Below are 18,399 nucleotides of genomic sequence, written 5' to 3'. Positions count from 1 at the left end.
GTGGTGCTGCCTCATAACTTTGGACAATGATTAAGCTAATTAGTACTGATTCTAGTTCAGGTGTCCTGCGTTATTTTGGCAGTGGCGTTCTGGAGACAGCAGTGTGAGACAGAACGTGCCTTTCACCCTGAAGACCTTTATGCCTGGTTTGTAATATATGTATTTAAAATATCCCCTGGGGCCATTGGACAGTCAGAGCACATAAATAGCACTGTAGTTAATTGATGGCTGTACACCACGAACTTCACCCATCCCATTGTACTCCTTTTAACAGAAAACCCTGTAATTATTATGTTCTTGTAGTTATGGGAATCCACTCTGTACACTAACACACCATTTGCCTGCTTCTTTTAGTTCTAACCCATGAATCAATTCTGATTACTTTTTCTTATCTGAGAACTTTGAGGTAACACCAAAAATGACCAGGATAATGACAGTTTTCATAATGGGCTAAACATTGTCGCAGGAAAGTAGCATCGATCATCAGGGACCCCCCCCCCCCACCCCCACCACCAAGGACATGCTCTCTTAGCATTCATTTCAAGAGGACTAGAATATAGAAGCAGCGATGTATTGTTCAGGTTTTATAAGGCACAGGTGAGGCCTCACTTGAAGTATTGTGAGCAGTTTTGGGCCCCTTCTCTTAGAAAGGATGTGCTGAAACAAGAGAAGGTTCAAAGGAGGTTCATGAAAATGCTTCCAGGATTGAATGGCTTGTCATTATGAAGAGCATTTGATGGCTTTGGGCCTGCATTCACTGGAATTCAGAAGAGTGAGGGGTGACCTCATTGAAACCTATTGAATGGTGAAAGAGCTTGATAGAATGGATGTGGAGAGAATGTTTCCTGTGGTGGGAGAGTCTAAGGCCAGAGGACACAGCCTCGGAATAGAGGGGAGTCCTTTTAGAATGGAGATGAGGAGTAATTTCTTTAGCCAGAGTGGTGAACCAGTGGAATTATTGCCACAAGCAGCTGTGGAGGCCAAGTCTTTATATATATTTAAGACGGAGGTTGATAGATTCTTGACAGGTCTGGGTATGAAGGGATACAGGGAGAAGGCAGGAGATTGGAGCATACACCAGACAACAAACTATGCAAATGCAAAACAAAGAAGCAATTGTTATAAAAGTACTCAGCCACCTATAATTCCTTTCTAAAAAAAATGTACATTATCATGGACAATTAGGGGTTAACACAGGAATATTTGACAGCTTTGGGCTTGCACCCACTGGAATTTAGAAGAATGCCAGGGGGAGGGGATCTCATTGAATCCCATCAAATGTTGAAAGGACTAGATAAGGTGGATGTGTAGAGGATGTTTCCTATGGTGGGGGTATCCAGAACCAGAGGGCACAGCCTCAAAATTGAGGGGTGACCTTTTAGAACTGAGGTAAGGAGAATAATTTTTAGCCAGAGAGTAGAAAATCTGTGGAATGCTCTGCCACCGACCGTGGTGGAGGCCAAGTTCGTGGGTATATTTAAGGCACAAGTTGATTGTTTCCTGATGGGTCAGGGCATCAAAGGATATGGCAAGAAGGCAGGTTTATGAAGCTGAGTGGGATCCAGGATCAGCCATGATGGAATGGTAGAGCAGACTCAATGGACTTGTTCTGTTTTGTTAGTTTTTTTGTGTGGGGAAGGTGTTTGGGAGTTGATGATTGTATTGCAGTTCTTTTTGCGTGTGTGTGGGGAGGGGTGGATTTGATGTTTTCCTTTGAATGACTTCCAGGTGTTATTATTTGTTTCTTAGCTGTCTGGTGAAGATGGATCTCAGAGCTGTCTACATACATAAGTTTGATAGCAAATGAAGCTTTGAACCTTTGAGTGAGTTGGGTGTGATTTTTTTGTTGGCTGTTTAGTTGTACGTATTTACAATTGCCACTTAATTATGCTAATTTGAATGCTAATCACTCTTATTTTGCTACATTGCTAATTTAGGTTCATTTATTTCTATTATTGCTTTGAGATTCCTCGTCTTTGCTGGTTTTGTAATGAAGGGTTGAACTAAATTTTTCGACTTGAATCTCTGTTATTTGGAAGTGCGTCATACTGTGTCAACTCCTGTACTCAGTCTCTCAGCAGTTTTCGATTGTTTTTAAAGTACCGTAGATTCCGGACTACAGAGCGCACCTGATTAAAAGCCGCTGGCTCTAATTTTAGAAATAAAATCAATTTTTTACTTGTACAGGCCGCACCGGATTTTAGGCCGCACCGGATTTTCGGCCGTAGGTGTCCCACGTTGTAATATGAGATATTTACACAGAAAGATATTACACGTGAGGATTTTTTAACTTTTAATTAAATCCATATGGTAACAAACAAATATATATTGCAAATGCTTTTTTTTGAACCGTGCCTGTAATACGGCTACTTTTAAATATACATACGTATCGGTAACACAAATTACGTTGCATATACTTTTTTACTGAACAGCACGAACAACATTCCAATATCTCCTAGCGACTGGTAAAAATATATATACTGCAGCCTACCAGGAAAAGTTATTGATCGCCTTTAACTTAAAAGCAGCGTTTTCGCTCGGGTCTGATGTGCTCGGGTCTAATGTGCTCGGGTCTGATGTGCTCGGGTCTAATGTGCTCGGGTCTGATGTGCTCAGGTCTGATGAGCTCGCGTAACGCGATCGGGTCTAATGTGCTCGGGTCTGATGTGCTCGGGTCTGATGAGCTCGCGTAATGCCCCCACCTTCCCGTTTCCCACAAGACGCGGCGAAACCGGGTGTGACGTCATAGCATCCCGGGATGTAGTACAGAAAACAAATATAGTTAAAACACTTCTAACTTTAACTAACAAATGAATTACTAAGTGAAAATATTATAAACTAAATAACTGCCATAAAGGCAGCACAATGCTTTTCTTCGAGTGTTTTCCATGTTGATGAGGGTGAGTACAAATGACTGATTTACAATAATTTAATTGTGAAAGTGCGCTTGATTTATTGTACAATTTCATTGGACCTCTGTGAACTACTCATCAATTTTATTGGTCTACTGTTAAGAGGCAAAATGTTTACGAGGCGGCATGAAAAAAAAACCATGTATTAGCCGCTCTGGATTAAAGGCCGCAGAGTTCAAAGCTGTTCAAAATGTGGGAAAAAAGTAGCGGCTTATAATCCGGAATCTACGGTAACTGCTACAATGAAGAACGATTAGCGTTAAGTATTCATGCTTTGTTCTGGGCGGTTTAGAGCTGGGGACCATTGGGTGTCATATCATTGTTGACAGCTTAACTTAGCTTAAGTCCACTTACGTACATTTCATATCGTTGGTTGTAGTTTCATTAAGTTTTATTGATTCAAACTTGTATGTTTTGCTAGTTGTTAATAAAAAATTCAAATAATTTTTTGGAATATTTGATTATTTGATTGACTGGAGGGAGCATCATACCAACCTAAAGGCAACAGGAGTGAATCTGCAGATGCTGGAAATAAATAAAAAACACAAAATTTTGGCAGAACTCAGCAAGCCACACAGCATCTATGGGAGGAGGTAATAATGACGTTTCGGGCCGAAACCCTTCATCAGGAGTGAAGTAACATGGGATGGTCGAGGGGGGATAAGAAGTGGGGGGAGGGATGAAGTAGAGAGCTGGGAAGTGATAGGCTGGAGGGAAATGGGCTAGGGGGAAGGTGGAGAATTATGGGAAATAAAAGAGAAAGAAAGGTAGGGCTGGGGGGAGATTATAGTGAGGGAGGAAAAAGAGAGAGAAAGAGAACCGGACTAAAATAATAGATAGGGATGGGAGTAAGGGTGGGGGGCTGGGGTATCAACGGAGGTCAGTGAGTTGGATGTTCATGCCGGCAGGAAGGAGGGTACCTAGGCGAGAGATAAGGTATTGCTCCATCGACCTGCGTGTGGCCTCATCTTGACGGTAGAGGAGGCCATGGACAGACATATCGGAGTGGGAGTGGTCTGTGGAATTGAAGTGTGTGGCCACAGGGAGATCCTGCCACTGCTGGAGGACCGAGCGCCAGTGTTCGGCGAAACGGTCTCCCAGTCTGTGGCGGGTCTCCCCAATGTATAAATGGCCACATCGGGAGCACCGGATACAGTATATCACCCCAGTTGACTCGCAGGGGAAGTGGTGCCTCACCTGAAAGGACTGTCTGGGGCCTGGGATGGTGGTGAGGGAAGAAGTGTGGGGGCAGGTGTAGCACTTCTTCCGTTTGCAGGGATGAGTGCCCGGAGGGAGGTTGGTGGGGAGGGATGGGGGGGATGAATGGACAAGGAAGTCGAGTAGGGAGCGATCCCTGCGGAAAGCCGAGAGTGGGGGGGGAGGGGAAGATGTGGCTGGTGGTGGGATCACGTAGGAGGTGGCAGAAGTTACGGAGCATTATACATTGGATCTGTAGGCTGGTAGGGTGATAGGTGAGGACCAGGGGGACTCTATCCCTGGTGGCCTGGCGGGGGGATGGGGTGAGGGCAGAGGTGCGTGAAATACGGGACATGTGATGGAGGGCAGAGTTGATAGTGGACGAAGGGAAGCCCCTTCCTTTAAAAAAGGAAGACATCTCCTTTGTCCTGGAATGAAAGGCCTCATCCTGAGAGCAGATGCGGCGGAGGCGGAGGAATCGAGAGAAAGGGATAGCATTTTTGCAGGAGACAGGGTGGGAGGAGGAATAGTCTAGGTAGCTGTGGGAGTTAGTAGGTTTGTAGTAGATGTCGGTGGGTAGGCTGTCTCCAGAGATAGAAACAGAAAGATCGAGAAAGGGGAGGGAGGTGTCGAAAATTGACCAGGTGAATTTGAGGGCAGAGTGAAAGTTGGAGGCGAAGTTAATGAAGTCGATGAGCTCAGCATGCGTGCAGGAAGCAGCACTGACGCAGTCGTCGATATAACACAAGAAAAGAGGAGGACAGATACCGGTGTAGGCTTGGAACACAGATTGCTCCACATGGCCGACAAAAAGGCAGGCATAGCTAGGACCCATGTGGGTGCCCATGGCTACACCTTTAGTTTGGAGGAAGTGGGAGGAGCCAAAGGAGAAATTGTTAAGGGTGAGGACTAATTCCGCGAGGCGGAGAAGAGTGGTGGTAGAAGGTGGTGGTAGACGGTAGTGGTAGACCATACCAACCTATATGGTCACTGGCAGTGGCATTGGTTTAATTGAGTTGCCACTCTATTCAGTCAACTAATTTTGTTGACACGTCCAAATGCTGCTCTTTATTTGGTATAACTGTCAATCTTTTGTTGACAAAATGTGGTGGCAATTCAAACAAGCCAATACCGCTACTGGCGATCACACGAGGAGTTATTGTTGTATGATGCACGCTCCGTTCAATCCAATAATAATGTTCCCACAACTTTGCACTCAACATTGCATATTAGTTCAGCCATTGTTCAGCCTCAGCTGTCACAAAGCTCTCAGCTTGTTTACCTTGTTCTGTGATAGGCATCAAAGACAATCACATGTTTTGTGGCTTAGCAACATCTTCACCAAAATTTTTCATACCATCCAAATGAGAGTGTACGTGTGTGACATTTTGCTTTTCTTGCAAAAAGATCTTCTGATTATTTAATCTATAATCTTAACAATTTTATTATTTTTGAACATGGTCAATTTTACTCACCATAGCTTTCCCAGTAAGTTTAAGCTTAGTTCTGACTTCAATTCACTGCTTCCAGCTTGACTCCAGTTGTTTTCCAAGTGTGCAAACCAGACAAAGCTACAAAATTCACTTCGGATGATGACAGTGAAAATATTTCAGCATTTCGACAAAACCAAGTGCTGAACTCTTAGACAAACACCACACTATAGAACTTCTGGTCAGTGTTAACCATTCCAAACTGTGTTCCAACCCTAAACACACAGCATGAATCAACAAAATTTTTCACAAGTGCAAACTTCAAAGAGGCTGTTGCAATGCCTTGGAAGAAGTACGGGACATGGGTGAGCTGGACATGCCTGCTAATATGATGATTGTTGCAAAGAAATTGCCCCTCAAGCTTAGGGAAAATGGAGATCAGTGGTCTGTAAGGTGCAAGAAAGGTACAACCATAAGATTACTTTCACTGACATTGTTGATTGCATTTAAAGGCAAGAAAAATTTGTTACACACCCAGTGCTCGAGGAAAAAATATGATGCTGCATCACTGGCAGTGAGCAAAGGTGGGAGCAAACTTGTGTGTGGAATGGGCTGCCGGCAACGGTGGTGGAGGTGGATACGATAAGGTCTTTTAAGAGACTTTTGGATAGGTACATGGAGCTGAGAAAAATAGAGGGCTATAGGTAAGCCTAGTAATTTGTAAGGTAGGGACATGTTCGGCACAACTTTGTGGGCCAAACGGCCTGTATTGTGCTGTAGGTTTTCTATGTTTCTAAAAATAAGTTGCAAATTCATTGTAAAGCTAAAGGAAGCAGCTTTGCCACTACTGTGAAAAGTACAACTAAAACTGGAATTAATGAAAGGGCCATGTCTCGTCAGCCAGAAGGGTTTGTCTATTCTGCCAGGGTGAACCTACTTTGGATTTGTGCCCTCAGCTGGAGAAAATGGTTCATAAGGAGAAGATTGCTTTCCTAAAAGAAGCTGGTATCTGCTTTGTGTGTGGGACACGTCAGCAAAGATTGCAGGAAGTGTCTTTCATGCAAGGTACTCAGTGGCATACTTCATTTCACTCTGATGAAAAGGGTGCTGACTCGAAGTAAGCTGTGAAAGAATCAAACACAGCAGCATGCAGCACCTTGGGATCTAATGGCCTCACGGAGGCCGGTGATCATGTCTGTAAACTTCCTATAATTCCAGTTCAGGTGAAGTCTAAGAAGAGCTACAAGACAGTGGTTACTCATGCTTTCCTAGAGCAAAGAAATACAGCACCAGTCTGCACAGTGAACAAGCTCAAGCTGACAGGAAAAAGAACACAAAATCTCTTACACAGCAGAGGTCAAGAGAAGGTTGAGAGTAGCTACTGTATGTCATTTCATGATTGGAAGCGGCTAGCTTAGATAGTGAAAACGTCAGGCAGCATCCGTGAGAAAAGAGTAGCCAACGTTCCCAGCCATCTACCCAGCATCCTCTTTGACTTTCTACCATCAGGCAGGAGACTCGGATGCATAAAAACAAGAACGGTCAGGATGAGAAACAGTTTCTTCCCCCGGGCCATTAGGCTTCTGAACTCCCTGCCGCATTGCATTCAAAGTGTCACTGGCTAATCTGTTCTGTACCTACAATATTTAATTTATGCATCTTTGTTTATTTATGTGTAATCCATCTGTAGATTTCATGCTTACTTTCATAAGTTATTAAGTGTTATGTATATTATGTATACCACAGTGCTATGCACCCGGTTTGGAGAAACATTGTCTCTTTTGACGGTATACATGAATATAGGTAAATGACAATAGACTTGGTGTGACCAAGGTGCTGATTATTGACTTCAGGAGAAGGAAACCAGAGGTCCATGAGTCAGTCCTCATTAGAAGATCAGAGATGGACAGGGTCAGCAACTTTAAATTCCCTGGTGTTATCATTTCAGAGGACCTGTCTTAGAACAGTGCCTCTTATGCTGCTGGTGGTTAGGACAGCAATGAAGGTCCTCTATCTCTGTCTGTCCTTGGTCATCTTTTCTATCGTACCCCAGGTGTGGTTCAGGTTCCTTAGTCGCACACAGATTTAGAGGATTCTTCATTGCTGTTTCTGTAATAGGTTTGTTTTACCAGACAGGGTTGTTATCCCTGGGCTGAATCCCTGAACTTGGAGGACCTATAGACCACTCTTAGTCTGGCCTCTACCCTTTAATCTGTTCAACACAAGTGCAACTAATAAAGCACAGCAGTGCCTTTACTTCCTTAGGAGTTGGTGAAGATTTGGCATGACATCTAAAACTTTGATAAACTCTTATAGATATGTGGTGTTGAGTATACTGACTGGCTGTATCACAGCCTGGTAATGACACATGATTGCCCTTGAATGTAAAATCCTGCAAACTGTAGTGGATATGGCCCAGTCCATCATGGGTAAAGCCCTCCCCACTATAGAGCACATTTACTTGAAACGCTGTCATTGGAAAGCAGCATCAATCATCAGGAACCCCCACCACCCAGGATATGCTCTCTTCTTGCTATTGCCATCAGGAAGAAGGTACAGGAGCTTCAGGACTCACACCACCAGATTCAGGAACATTTATTACCCCTCAACCATCAGGCTCCTGAACCAAAGGGGATAACTTCATTTGTCCCAGCATTGAAATCTTCACACAACCTATGGACTCATTTTCAAGGACCCTTCATCTCATATTCTCAATATTTATTGCTTATTTATTTATTATTAATATTTCCTTTTTGTATTTGCACAGTTTGTTGTCTTTTGCACACTGGTTGAACGCCAGTTGGTGCAGTCTTTCATTGATTCTGTTATGGTTATTATTCTATTATAGATTTATTGAGTTTGTTCAAAAGAAAATGAATCTCAGGTTTGTGTATGGTGACATATATGTACTTCCATGATAAATTTACTTTGAACTTTGAATATTTTAAAAATCCACATTGTATTATTTATAATGGAAACAGTGAAGTTTCACTGTTGAAACTTAGTTGTACTACAATTATAGATACTGGAATAAGTTCACATTGCCCCTACAGTCACTGCCTGCCTGTGACCATCGGTGTAGTCCCCTTTGGAATCCCACCTCCCAGGGCTTTTGTTGAGCAGCTCTGGGCTGTCTCGGGTTAGCCAGCTGACTCCAGTTGCAGAATAGCTTTAACCCATAAGTCCTCACACCCAGTCTCACAGGCTGTCAAATTTTTGGCTAAGATTAGGGCCAACAAAAGTTTGTGAATGTATTTGGCACTTGGACACATAAAAAGATAAAAAATATTCTTTAAGCAATAATCATTCTGTAATACTAAAAAACCTAATTTGCAAAGTAAAAATATATTAAAATAATTGAAACCAACTTTCACAAAAAAGATCTAGTGCTTTCCCAGTGTAAGTGACAAATAAACTCTTCTTGGGCTTCCAGCTGGGTGCAGGTATCGATTACAATCGACGTTTCGATGACAAACTCCGTCATCTACATCAGGGATGATGCCTGGGCATGTCTAGTCCAGTGGTATTTATACCTTCGTAGTCTATCCCTCCTGATTGGTTAATACTCATCCAATCAGGTTTCTGCTGTCCCACCTTGCTTACAATTTAATTCTAGTTCTTACTTAGAGTAAGACCTTCATCCTTGTTAAAACTCTTTTTCTCTAGTTTTATTTCAATGGCTTCCTTCACCAGGTGATCCCAAAAAACATTGGCATGGCACGGTAGTTGTGTGCTGGCAAAGTCAATCCTCTGACCATTGCAAATGCAATCTTCTGCTACTGCCCATTTCTCCGGGTAACCCAAATGGATACACATTCTGAGCAGCCTAAATTGGCCAGACGGAAAGTATGGTGGAAGCCTGCATCAAGGAGCACAGGAGGAGTATCCATTTAGATTATCTGATGTCATGAATATCAATTTCTCCTTCTGGTAAAATTTTTTCCCTCCCCTTCCTCTCTTCTTCTATTCCCCACTCTGGTCTTTTACCTCTTCGCACCTGCCTATTACATCCCCCTAGTACCCCTGCCCCGTTCTCCTATGGTCAACTCTCTTCACCATCAGATTCCTTCTTCTCCAGCCCTTGACCTTCCCTATCAACCTGGCTGCACCTATCACCTTCCAGCTATCCTCCTTCCCCTCCCCCCACCTTTGTGTTCTGGCATCGTCCCTCTTCCTTTCCTGTCCTAAAAAAGGAACTCGGCCCGAAACTTTGACCCTTCCATAGAAGCAGCCTGACCGGCGGAGTTCCTCCAGCATTTTGTGTGTTTTGCTCTGGATTTCCAGCATCAGCAGAATCTCTTGTGTCTATGAAGAACATAGTCTGGCATTGGAATTCCCTACCTCCCCAGTTCAGCAATCCCTTCAATCCTGATGCTAAGGAAATTCATCCAAACAATTGCCTAATATAGTAGATGCCAGTGATCAACAGAAACTAATTTGGGGGGGGGGCAATTAATGTTCCATCTAAGGCGTGTCGTGCACACACATCTTTCACTACTACTGCACAATGGGATTTAAACGGCACGAAACATTGTCACCCTCTACCTTGTTGGCATGTTAAGTATATTTCACAACCGTACACAATCACATTTCTTTTTCTGGTTTCTGATGCAGACATCGTTGACAATGTGAAGTTTGCTATGATTTGTCTGCAGATTTTGGGACTGGCTTATTTATACAGTTTTTATTCAAGAAATTATTCATGTTGTTGTCAGTGGGCAAAATAATTGCACAGCACTAGATCATTACAAATTAGAGGGAACATTGTTGTCATTGAGCTGCTGAGTAATTTGAAATATTAATGTTGTTCATTTTCATTTCAACCTTTCTCCCTGATCACAAAGCAATTGCTTAATTTTACTTTTTCAAAGTCAAGGATTTTCACTCTGTAGATTCTTTTGGGCTGTTACCCCCACATTTATTCCATGCAATAGAAGAAATATTAAAACTTCGTGGTGTTTGTCCATTCTAATAAAACTGGATAAATGCCATTTAAAGAGGAAAGTGATAGACTGAAGTATGGAAGATGTGATATCATCAAATGTTAGAAATACAATCATTCCAGTAGTACATTGTGATGTTGATGCAGTTTCAAAAGGAGATTATTTCCAGTCAATTTTGTACATCTGTTCTGCACATTTATTTAGGTATTTTAATAATACAGATTTCCATCTATGGGTGACAACCTATCTGGTTTCATCTTGAGATCAGTAACTCGTTTCTCATATTTCCCACCACTTCAGCTAAAATGATCTTTTTGCATTTCCTGTTTTTGTTTTATTGACCTCAATTTATCCCTCACAGCTTCAATTCTGATAAAGCAGGAGTCTTATCTGGATCCAGGCAAGCCTCTGACTTGCTTTCTGTTACCACAGATGCTACATGACCTGCCGTGTGTTTTCAATGTTTTCTCTTTTAACATCATATTTATTTCGTATTTCCAGAACTGCAGTTTTTAAACATTTTGTTACCTGACTTCAGTTTATTCCGTGTTGGACTCCGCATTATCTCCTCCCAGTCCTCTTCAAGAAAAAGCCTGAGCTCATTCCTTTGAAAATTGAGATCACCCAGTCAAATATCTGAGTTAATTTGTTCATTATGTGCCACATCGTAAGACGTGGCCGATTGTGGTCTTTCCATGATCATGATTGTTCTTGGCATATTGTACAAAAGTGGTCATATGAGCATATCACAAGTCCTGGTTATGCGACACGCAGACAGCCTCTGAAGAGTTTTGATCATGGCTAGGGCCATCCATCTTGTAAAGACACTGCCTAGAAGAAAGCAATGGCAAACCACTTCTGTAGAACAATTTGTCAAGAACAATCACAGTCAGAAGACCATGGTCACCCACATGATATGACACAGCACATAATGATGATGATGATGATAAACTGTTCCCGCAACTTATAGAAAAAAAACACAAAATGCTGGCAGAACTCGAAGGGCCGAATGGTCCGAATTCTCCCTTCAGGAGAAGGGTCTCCTGATGAAGGGTTTCGGCCCGAAACGTCATTATTACCTCCTCCCATTGATGCTGTGTGGCCTGCTGAGTTCTGCCAGCATTTCGTGTTTTTTTAAATTTATTTCCAGCATCTGCAGATTCACTCGTGTTGCTGCAACTTATAGACTCACTTTCAAGGACTCTTCATTTCATGTTCTTCATATTTATTGCTTATCACTTTATTTACTTATCTATTAATTGATTAATTAAATTTTTCTTTTTTTATTGTATTTGCACAGTTTATGGTCTTTTGCACATTGGTTGTCCACCCTGTTGCTATGGTCTCTCATCGATACTATTTATGGTTATTGGATTTATGGAGAATGCCTGAAGGAAAATGAATCTTAGTGTTGTATATGTGGTCATGTATGTAGTTTGATAATAAATTTACTTTGAACTTTGAAATGAAAGACCTGACCGATATAACGTCTTTCACAAATTCTGGACACTCCATTTGCTTTGCAATCGATAAAATATTCCTGCAGTACTATTGTAATGTGGAAGTATATAGAATTATTTTGATGATTAGATAAGATTTACCAATGGCAATTCAAGGCTCAATACCCACATCTCCTCAACTGAGCATTCAAAATTCAAAAAAAATTCAAAAACTTTATTGTCATTCTAACCGTACATCAGCTCTGCAGGGCAGAATGAGAGCGTTTCCCAGGAGCAGTGCAATCATAACATAACAAATGCAACACTAAATAATAAACATAACAATAAATAGTAAAACACAACAGCAATTGTGAAATTACAATGATCGTTTTTTCTGTTAAAGTTGAAAGCTGGATCATATACGCAGGTGTGGGATTCTGAGAAATAAATGGATATCTTGTCAGACAGATCAAACGGTGGCCGATTAGGAAAAGGGGAGATGCAACGAGACCTGGGTGTCATTGTACACCAGTCATTGAAGGTGGGCATGCAGGTACAGCAGGCGGTGAAAAAGGCAAATGGTATGTTGGCATTCATAGCAAAAGGATTTGAGTACAGGAGCAGGGAGGTTCTACTGCAGTTGTACAAGACCTTGGTGAGACCGCACCTAGAATATTGTGTGCAGTTTGGTCCCCTAATCTGAGGAAAGACATTCTTGCCATAGAGGGAGTACAAAGAAGGTTCACCAGATTGATTCCTGGGATGGCAGGACTTTCATATGAAGAAAGACTGGATCGACTAGGCTTATACTCACTGGAATTTAGATTGAGGGGGAATCTTATTGAAACGTATAAAATTCTAAAGAGATTGAACAGGCTAGATGCAGGAAGATTGTTTCCAATGTTGGGCAAGTCCAGAACGAGGGGTCACAGTTTAAGGATAATGGGGAAGCTTTTTAGGACCGAGATGAGGAAAAACTTCTTCACACAGAGAGTGGTGAATCTGTGGAATTCTCTGCCACAGGAAACAGCTGAGGCCGGTTCATTGGCTATATTTAAGAGGAAGTTAGATATGGCCCTTGTGGCTAAAGGGATCAGGGGGTATGGAGAGAAAGCAGGTACAGGGTTCTGAGTTGGATGATCAGCCATGATCATACTGAATGACGGTGCAGGCTCGAAGGGCCGAATGGCCTACTCCTGCACCTATTTTCTATGCTTCTATGTGTAACTCCAACCCTGCAACTGTGTCTACTGGAGTTAAAGATAGTGAATCTGCTGGTGACTTAAAGGAAACAGGAAGTCAATTTTTGAGCAGATCATTATGAGTGTGGGAGCTGAAAGTATTTATTTTACTGAAGGTGTAAAAGAAAGGAATTGTAAATTTTTTAAATGAGGTTTTGTAAGTAGAAACAGAAAGCATTATGAATCAAAGCGTTACAGAAATACCCCTAATGTTAACATTCTGAGATCTTTCATTTTATGGAATGGTTAACCATGAACTAAATTGAGTTTGAGAGAGGGGTCAGTGGTGATGTTGAAGTAAACAGACTTTGAAATGGTTATGTGAGAGCCAAGTATCAACAATAGTGTCCCCAGTCAAGGGCCCACCTGAAACCAAAGGGAATTAATGGCAAGCTGGGGTGACTGTTGGATGTCTTCAGGCAAGATGCCACCTGCAGTGATTGAGGTCCCCAATACTTAACCATGTCATTGGGAATAGATCTCCATTGCACTGGGATCTGAATTGGTGGTGTGAGAGGGAAGCTCAGGCTGGCTTTAGAATAGAGAGGGAGAGGATTTTCTTTCAGCTGGAGGGAGGTGAATCTTTGAAATTCATTATCAGAATGGGCTGTGGAGGCCAAGTCATTGGGTATGTTTATAGTGGGGGTTGATTGGTTCTTGATTAATAAGTGCATCAAAGGTTATGGAGAGAAGGCAGGAGAATGGGGTTGAGAGGGACAATCAATCTGCCTTGATGGAATGGCAGAGCAGAATCGATGGGCTGAATGGCCTAATTCTGCTCCTATTTCTTATGGCAGCAGAGATATACTTTCGATTCTTTTGACCCTGCCACTATAGAATACTTTTGAGTAAGTTAAGTAACTTGCCCGGAGATACAAGAGACTGCAGATACTGGAATCTGGAACAACAAAGAAATGAAGTACCCTACTTGACACAACCTGCCGGTCATCTTGCATTCCTCCTCAGTCCACCAATCACAGTTTACCCTGTTTTGATCTCGCACTTCATCACATACCTGCACCGTTCTCCTTTGGTAGATTTAACCCTTTGTGCTGCATTGTTATTGTTTTACCTTTTTCTAGCTTAGTGCGCTGTGTAATGATGTGATCTGTATGAACAGTATGCAAGACAAGCGTTTCACTGTATCTTGGTACATGTGACAATAATAAACTAATTCCAATGCCAAGGGGTTTAAGGTGAATGGGGGGCGGGGGGGAAATTTAATAGTTAACTCTGCGGCAACATTTTCACCTGGAGAGCTGCCAGAGGAAATGTTTGAGGCAGGTACATTAACAATGGGAGAGATGTTGCCCCACCCACGCACGCTCAATGGCTTAATGATATTATGTCCTGTTTAGATCTTGAAAAAATTCATTACTCAATTCTTAATTCGGACATAAAGTTTCATAAAGTCTGGGGACCTTTTATTGAGTATTTTCATAACTTTCCTTTTGACTAAGTTTCTTTTTCAGTCCCTTGCTTTTAGCTTTTTTTTGGTAGTAGGCATTATTATCTTCCGTTTTTAATTGTATTTACAGTTTTGGGGGTTTGAATGTTCTGATTTATATTTCCTACATTTTGCTCTGGTTGGTCTGCAGTTTTTTTTTCTTGCGGGGGTGGGGGTGGATACTAACTTTACACGACTTCAATTTGAGTGCTTTTTCAATTATTATATTCTGTATTATATTACCATTGCATGTTTATCTTGCACTGTATTAATTTCCTATTTTGTTCTTGGTGTTTTTTTTTGTAGTGTTGTAGAAAATGCAAAAAAAATGGGTGGAGGGCTGGAGATGCGTCTCTACCAAAGGAGGTGCAAAGTGCTCCTTCTGTCCACGAACCCTCCGGTCCCCTTTGGGCATGGTGTTGCAGCTGCTTAGCCAGCTTTGGCGGACTGGGTGGGTGAGATCTCCAGTGGCGTCCAATAGCTAGGAAGGCAGCTCTGCAATGTTCTGTGGAGAGTGAGGGGCATAAAGACGTTATGCTCATCCACTGCAACCAGGGATGACCCCAGTCTGTGACGCTTGTTCGTACCACAGGACCGGGACTTTTGAGATTGAGAGAGTGGAACTGCCTCACTGCAGTGGCTTTTCCACTTTTGAAACTCTCTGGCACAGGTTTCCTGTCACCGTTGGACATGATGAACACCCACACCTACTATTGCAAGCTGCAAACCCCAGTCATGAGCCTTGTTATCAGGTATGGCCAATATTATCCAGAGGTCAGCTTTGTTACTTTGTGAGGGCTGAGGTACATCTGGACTGATAGATTACTGAAGAATGAAGGCGCCGTGTCCTTGGCCAAATTGCCATGCTCACAATCTCAAGCCAACAGAACGCTTGAAGTGTTTAATTGTTTACTTCTAATACACGAGCAGTGTTCACAGTACTTCAAAGAAAACACATAGCAATTAGTGGCACCCTGGATCAAGGGGAAGGTTGCCAACACATCTGTGTGATATACCTAACTGTCTCTGTCAGGATGGAATTAAATATACTGGTCTATAAAATGGTAGCGGGGCATGGAATATTAATCAAAGTTCAAAGTAAATTTATTGTCTAAGTACAAACATGTCACCACATACAACCTTGAGATTCATTTTCTTGTGGGCATACACAGTAATTAATAATAACCATAACAGAATCAATGAAAGACTACACCAAATTGGGCATTCAGCCAGTTTACAAAAGGCAGGAAACTGTGTAAATTAAAAATTAAAAATGAAAGAAATAGTAACAATAAGCAAACAAGCAATAAATATGACAAATATAATGTGTATTATTTATTTCAATATCAATAAATATCAAAATAAATAAAGCAATGCATAAATATCCCTAATTGTGCTAGTTTTACGTCTAATTTTTTGCGTAAGATTAATCATCATTAAAACTTCGTATGCAATGATAATTAATCCATTCAAATAAAACTGCAAATTCACATACAAGTTAAAAAAAATAGTCAGAAATGTTGATCCATATGTTTACCCGTGATTTATTTATCTCTTTTGAGGATTCTTATCTTGTTGGAAGATTAGGTGATCCCTGGCAATGGCAGCAAACATTGGGAGCTATTTTGCTTTAGGGGCATCAGTGTAAAGCCCAAATCTTGTTTCACTCAGCAGCCAATCCATCAAATGGATGGCCCATTTGAGGTGCACAAGACAAGGCATTGAATCCAAGGTCTATCTAACTTACTTGTTTCCACTGAACTTAGCTAAGTGACATTAGGACAGCCACTAGCTTTGACAATAATCTTAATGCTGGGGTTGTCTATTGTGTCTGGTGTGCCTGATGCAGCATTATCTACATTGGTGAGACCTGACGTAAATTGCAGGACCGCTTCACTGAGCTCTTCCAAAAACAGAACCTCCCAGCGGCTAAGCATTTAAATTCTGATTCCCATTCCAGTTCTGACATGTAGATCGATGGCCTCCTCTTGTGCCACAATGAGGCCAACTTCAAGGGGGAGGAACAACATTTCCTATTCCATCTGGATAGTCTCCAACAAGATGGCATGAACATTGAACTCTGCTCCCGGTAATAGAAGAATACCCTCCCTCTCCCCTCTTCTATTTCCCACTGACTCCTTACCTCTTCTCACCTGCCAATCACCACCTCTCCCTGGGTCCCCTCCTCCTTCCCTTTCTCCTATGGTGATCTCCTCTCCTATCAGATTCCTTCCCCTCTACCCCTTTACCATTCCTACCCACCTGACTTCAGCTATCACCTTCTATTTATCCTCCTTCCACTCCCACCCTCCACCTTTTTATTCTGGCATAGTCCCCCTTCCCTTTTAGTCCCGAAGAAGGGTCTTGGCCTGAAATGTCGACTGTTTATTCATTACCGTAGATCCTGCCTGACCTGCTGAGTTTCTCCAGCATTTTGTGTGTGTGTTGCCCTGGATTTCCATCATCCCCAGAATTTCTCATGTTAGTAACCTTAAGAGTTTTGAACCTTATTATATCACTAAATGATTAAAGTTAAATTTTGAAATCAATTTCACAGTCAGAAAATCTATAATCAATATGTACCTCTCTTTATTCTGTAGATTTTGGATTTGTGGGATATAGTGAAGAATTGCTTGCAAATAATACGTTCCCAAACTACAGTCCCGAGGAGAGTTTCTTCACAGTTTTTGGTGTATTCTTCCCCACTGCTACAGGTAAGAGAATATAGCTGCTTATTCATATTTGAATACAATTTGTTTAAATACATGGTAATTCATTCTAAGCATGGAACAAGCTTGAGAAACTCATTCATTTAACTCATTTAACCACTGGAATATTTGTTTCTGTTTCTCTGCTTCTTCTAGCATGTCAGGACCTGCTGAAGGAGAGTCTAATATAATAACAAGCTTCTGCTTGTATGGAGATCTATGAACTATTAACAAAAACAAATTAATAATTAGTTCCATCTGATAAATAGTTATCGTATACCTGCACATACGTTCAATTATATATTATGTACATCGGAACCCTATAATAAGTTGACATCTAATTCTCATCATCATCATTATGATGTACCATGTCATATGACATGGGCAATCATGGCCACATGACCATGATTCTTCTTGGCAACATTTTCTGCAGAAGTAGTTTGCCATTGCCTTCTTCTGGGCAGTGTCTTTACAAGATGAGTAACCCCAACCATTATCAATACTACCTGGAGTCAATGGTCACATAATCAGGACTTGTGATATGTTCCACCTACTCCCATGGCTGCACGTGACCCTGATCAGAGGTGGGGGGGGGGGGGCTAAGCAGATGCTGCATCTTGCCGAAGGGTGACCTGAAGGCTAGCGGAGGGAAGGAGGGCACTGAACTTACTTTGGTAGAGACGCATCTCCACCCTGCCACCCACATCTGATTGTGAGGTCACTATTATTATCTATGTTAGAAAGGACATTTGCACAAAGGTCATAAAACAAACATAGTCTGAGGTCTGTCATGGGAAGAAGTTACAAGATAGACTGAGACAAAGGATTCATGTATATTCACCAGGCCTTCCTAAGAAATGCAACTTCCACACTGACTTCCTTCCAAACAACCTACCTCTCTTGTCTCATTAGTCAACAACTTCCTTATATTTATGAAAGAGTCTACAATTCCCACATTGGTCTCACTAGCCACCTTGGAACCCACAAAACTGGAGTCCTTGAACCTGAGGGACTGCTGAAGAAAAAGGGGATGGATGAGGAAGATGAAGATCTGTCCTCTGAGTTGGAGATGAGGATTCACC

At 41.9% G+C, this 18,399-nt stretch overlaps 1 protein-coding gene across 5 annotated transcripts in view; it reads left to right on the top strand.

Annotated features, from left to right (window-relative positions):
* Window positions 1-18,399, top strand: part of slc12a8 (solute carrier family 12 member 8) — a 146,738-nt gene that overhangs the window by 57,784 nt on the left and 70,555 nt on the right. For all 5 annotated transcript variants that reach the window (XM_073047535.1, XM_073047536.1, XM_073047533.1 and 2 more), the window contains one exon: window positions 17,210-17,323. In XM_073047535.1, coding sequence (XP_072903636.1) covers window positions 17,210-17,323 — 114 coding nt within the window. The remainder of the gene's footprint in view (window positions 1-17,209; window positions 17,324-18,399) is intronic.

This window comes from Hemitrygon akajei, chromosome 5 (genome assembly GCF_048418815.1).
Source record: "Hemitrygon akajei chromosome 5, sHemAka1.3, whole genome shotgun sequence".
Classification (NCBI taxonomy): Eukaryota; Metazoa; Chordata; class Chondrichthyes; order Myliobatiformes; family Dasyatidae; genus Hemitrygon; species Hemitrygon akajei.
This window is presented reverse-complemented; position numbering and strand designations above follow the sequence as displayed.